The 2,783-nt window shown below is 29.0% G+C and overlaps 1 protein-coding gene across 1 annotated transcript in view; it reads left to right on the plus strand.

The window, feature by feature from the left end:
- LOC102681084 (actin-binding protein IPP-like) overlaps positions 1 to 2,507 on the plus strand; it is a 3,580-nt gene extending 1,073 nt beyond the window's left edge. Inside the window, exons 2-7 of the mRNA XM_006617491.2 lie at positions 111 to 639; positions 716 to 881; positions 1,004 to 1,350; positions 1,440 to 1,786; positions 1,873 to 2,093; positions 2,164 to 2,507. Of these exons, the coding sequence (XP_006617554.1) occupies positions 111 to 639; positions 716 to 881; positions 1,004 to 1,350; positions 1,440 to 1,786; positions 1,873 to 2,093; positions 2,164 to 2,400 (1,847 nt within the window). The 3' untranslated portion in view covers positions 2,401 to 2,507. The remainder of the gene's footprint in view (positions 1 to 110; positions 640 to 715; positions 882 to 1,003; positions 1,351 to 1,439; positions 1,787 to 1,872; positions 2,094 to 2,163) is intronic.
- The last annotated feature ends 276 nt before the right edge of the window (positions 2,508 to 2,783 follow it).

Here is a 2,783-nt window from a genome sequence, read left to right on the forward strand (position 1 = left end):
ATGATTATGATATAAAAGGAGGAATATTATAGAAACTATTTTTTTATGAAGTGTTTAATGAATAAAAATAATAGATATATAAAATTAGAAAGAATTAATTGTTTCATTAGGAACTGCAGATAAAGGACAACTTGATGGTTTCATGGCTGATGGTGCAGTACCACCAATAAAGAATGGGCATAATTGTAATAATATGGGTTTCGCAACACAACCAGTAAAACAAACTTCCGATGTTTCTAATACTGTTTATGCTGTGGGGCAATATGCTCCAAAAGTTTTAAGGAATTTAAATGCCCAAAGACTAAAAAATCAATTTAGTGATGTAGGCCTGGTTGCTGGTGGTAGTGTTATTAGAGCACATAGATCAGTTCTTGCAGCAGGAAGTGCATATTTTAATGCTATGTTTACTGGTGGTTTGGTTGAAGAACAGCAGGAGTTAGTAGAAATTCATTCAGTATCAGCTAATATTCTTTCTCTCTTGGTGGATTTCATTTATACTGGGAATGTTGATATTACCCAGGATAATGTTCAAGAATTATTTGCAGCTGCTGATATGTTAGAATTAGATGAAGTAGTATTTGGTTGCATTACTTATTTGAAACAGCAACTGCATTATTCAAATGCTCTTGGGATTTATAGGTGAGATAAGTAAAATTAAAAAAAATTTATCTAGATTATTATATAGGATTATTTATAAAATAATTATATTAAATAGATTTGCAGAAGCACATAACAGATTAGATCTTTCGGAGACTGCCCTACGCTTTATACAAGTCAATTTTCCTCAAGTGTCTCAAGAAGAAGAATTTTTAGATCTGCCGAAAGAACATCTTGTTCATTTTCTTAGTAGTGATTATATTCATATTGATACTGAATTTCAGGTTTATATTTTTATAAATTATTTTCTAAACATTAACTTCTTATGATTCAATTATATTTTAAATATTTAAAAAATTTTTAATTTTTAAAATTTTTAATATTATATTTTATTATATTTTATTAGGTCTTCCAAGCAGCATATAACTGGATTATTCATGATATACCAACAAGAAGATGTTATGTATTTGAAATATTAAGTCATATACGTTTACGGTTGTGTTCATTAGCAAGATTGGAACGAGTTATTTTGGAATGTAAAGATGCAAGTCTTATTGTTGCATTAAGATCTATACAAAAAGATTTAGTATCGAATAAAGGATGTCTTGTGCCTCTTCATGCACAACCTAGACTTTGTGCTAAGAAAAATATTTTAGTGATTGGTGGATCTAGACGAGAACATTCTGCAGACAGTTGGGGAAGAGCTGCTGAAAGTACTTATGAAACAATTGAAAAATATGATATATTTACAGGGTATAATTTTTTATATTATTTAATATTAATTTACTAAAAATTATGTAATTATCAAATATCAAATCATTGAATTATAATTATTTTTTTAGTGAATGGAGTGAAGTAGCACCAATTGGTATAGGTCGAATACTACCAGGAGTCGCATTATTAGATGGTAAAGTTTATGTTGTTGGCGGAGAACTTGAATCATGTATTATCGCTAATTGCGAATGTTACGATCCACGTGATAATGTATGGACTTCGATTGCTTGTATGGAAGAACCTAGGTGTGAATTTGGACTTTGTGCCTTGGATAATAGTTTATATGCATTTGGTGGTTGGGTAGGTGAAGATATTGGTGGATCAATAGAAATATATGATCCAATAACTAATTCTTGGACACTTGATGGACAACTTCCAGAACCTAGATTTAGTATGGGAGTAGTTGCTTATGAAGGTAAATAAACTAAACAATGAATAATTAAATAAAATAAAATATATTAAAATATATAATATAGTATTATATATTAATTCACCATTTAGGATTAATATATGTTGTTGGTGGTTGTACACATAATAGTAGACATCGTCAAGATGTAATGAGTTATAATCCAGTAACAAGAGAATGGACTCACTTAGCTCCAATGCTCACTCCGCGTTCACAAATGGGTATCACTATTCTTGATGGATATATTTATGTTGTTGGTGGTACTAATAAAAATCAAGAAGTTCTGACGTCTGTTGAACGATATTCCTTTGAAAAGGTAATATTTTTATGTATTATAAATATATTTATTTAAATTTTTTATATATTAAAATTTTTTATTATTTCAGAATAAATGGAGTACTGTTGCATCTATGAATATGGGAAGATCATATCCTGCAGTTGCAGCAGCCGATAGTCGACTTTATGTTATAGGAGGTGATCAATCTCAGGAAATTAATTTTTTTCGAACGCAGATTACAATTTCTACCGTCGAATGTTATGATCCTCATTCAAATAAATGGCATGAATGTGCATCATTGCCGACGAGTAGAGGTGAAGCGGCGGCAATTGTTGCACCTTTTTGATTGAAATTTTTGTTCGATCATATCAACATAATCACGTGCATTCCCTTTTAAATTTCATGATATTGAGCATATTAAAAATTTCTTGAACGTAAATATAAAATAAGAAATATCAAAGAAGAAACATGTTACTGATTATGTTCATTTACGTCATATATAAATTTGACGAAACAAACATAATCTTCGATGTATTTTTTTATAGATCAAATTTTAACAATCGATAGCATTTTTTCTAATGAACATATGATGCAAGAGGATTTGAAAGAAAAGATAAATGTTCCATTAATAGTACAGTGCTATTTTCTGTACCCTTGATATTATATTATGTATACTGATTTTCATATAAAATTACATATGTTAAAAAAAGAATATATATATATATATAT

Source organism: Apis dorsata, unplaced genomic scaffold (assembly GCF_000469605.1).
Source record: "Apis dorsata unplaced genomic scaffold, Apis dorsata 1.3 scaffold_309, whole genome shotgun sequence".
NCBI lineage: Eukaryota > Metazoa > Arthropoda > Insecta > Hymenoptera > Apidae > Apis > Apis dorsata.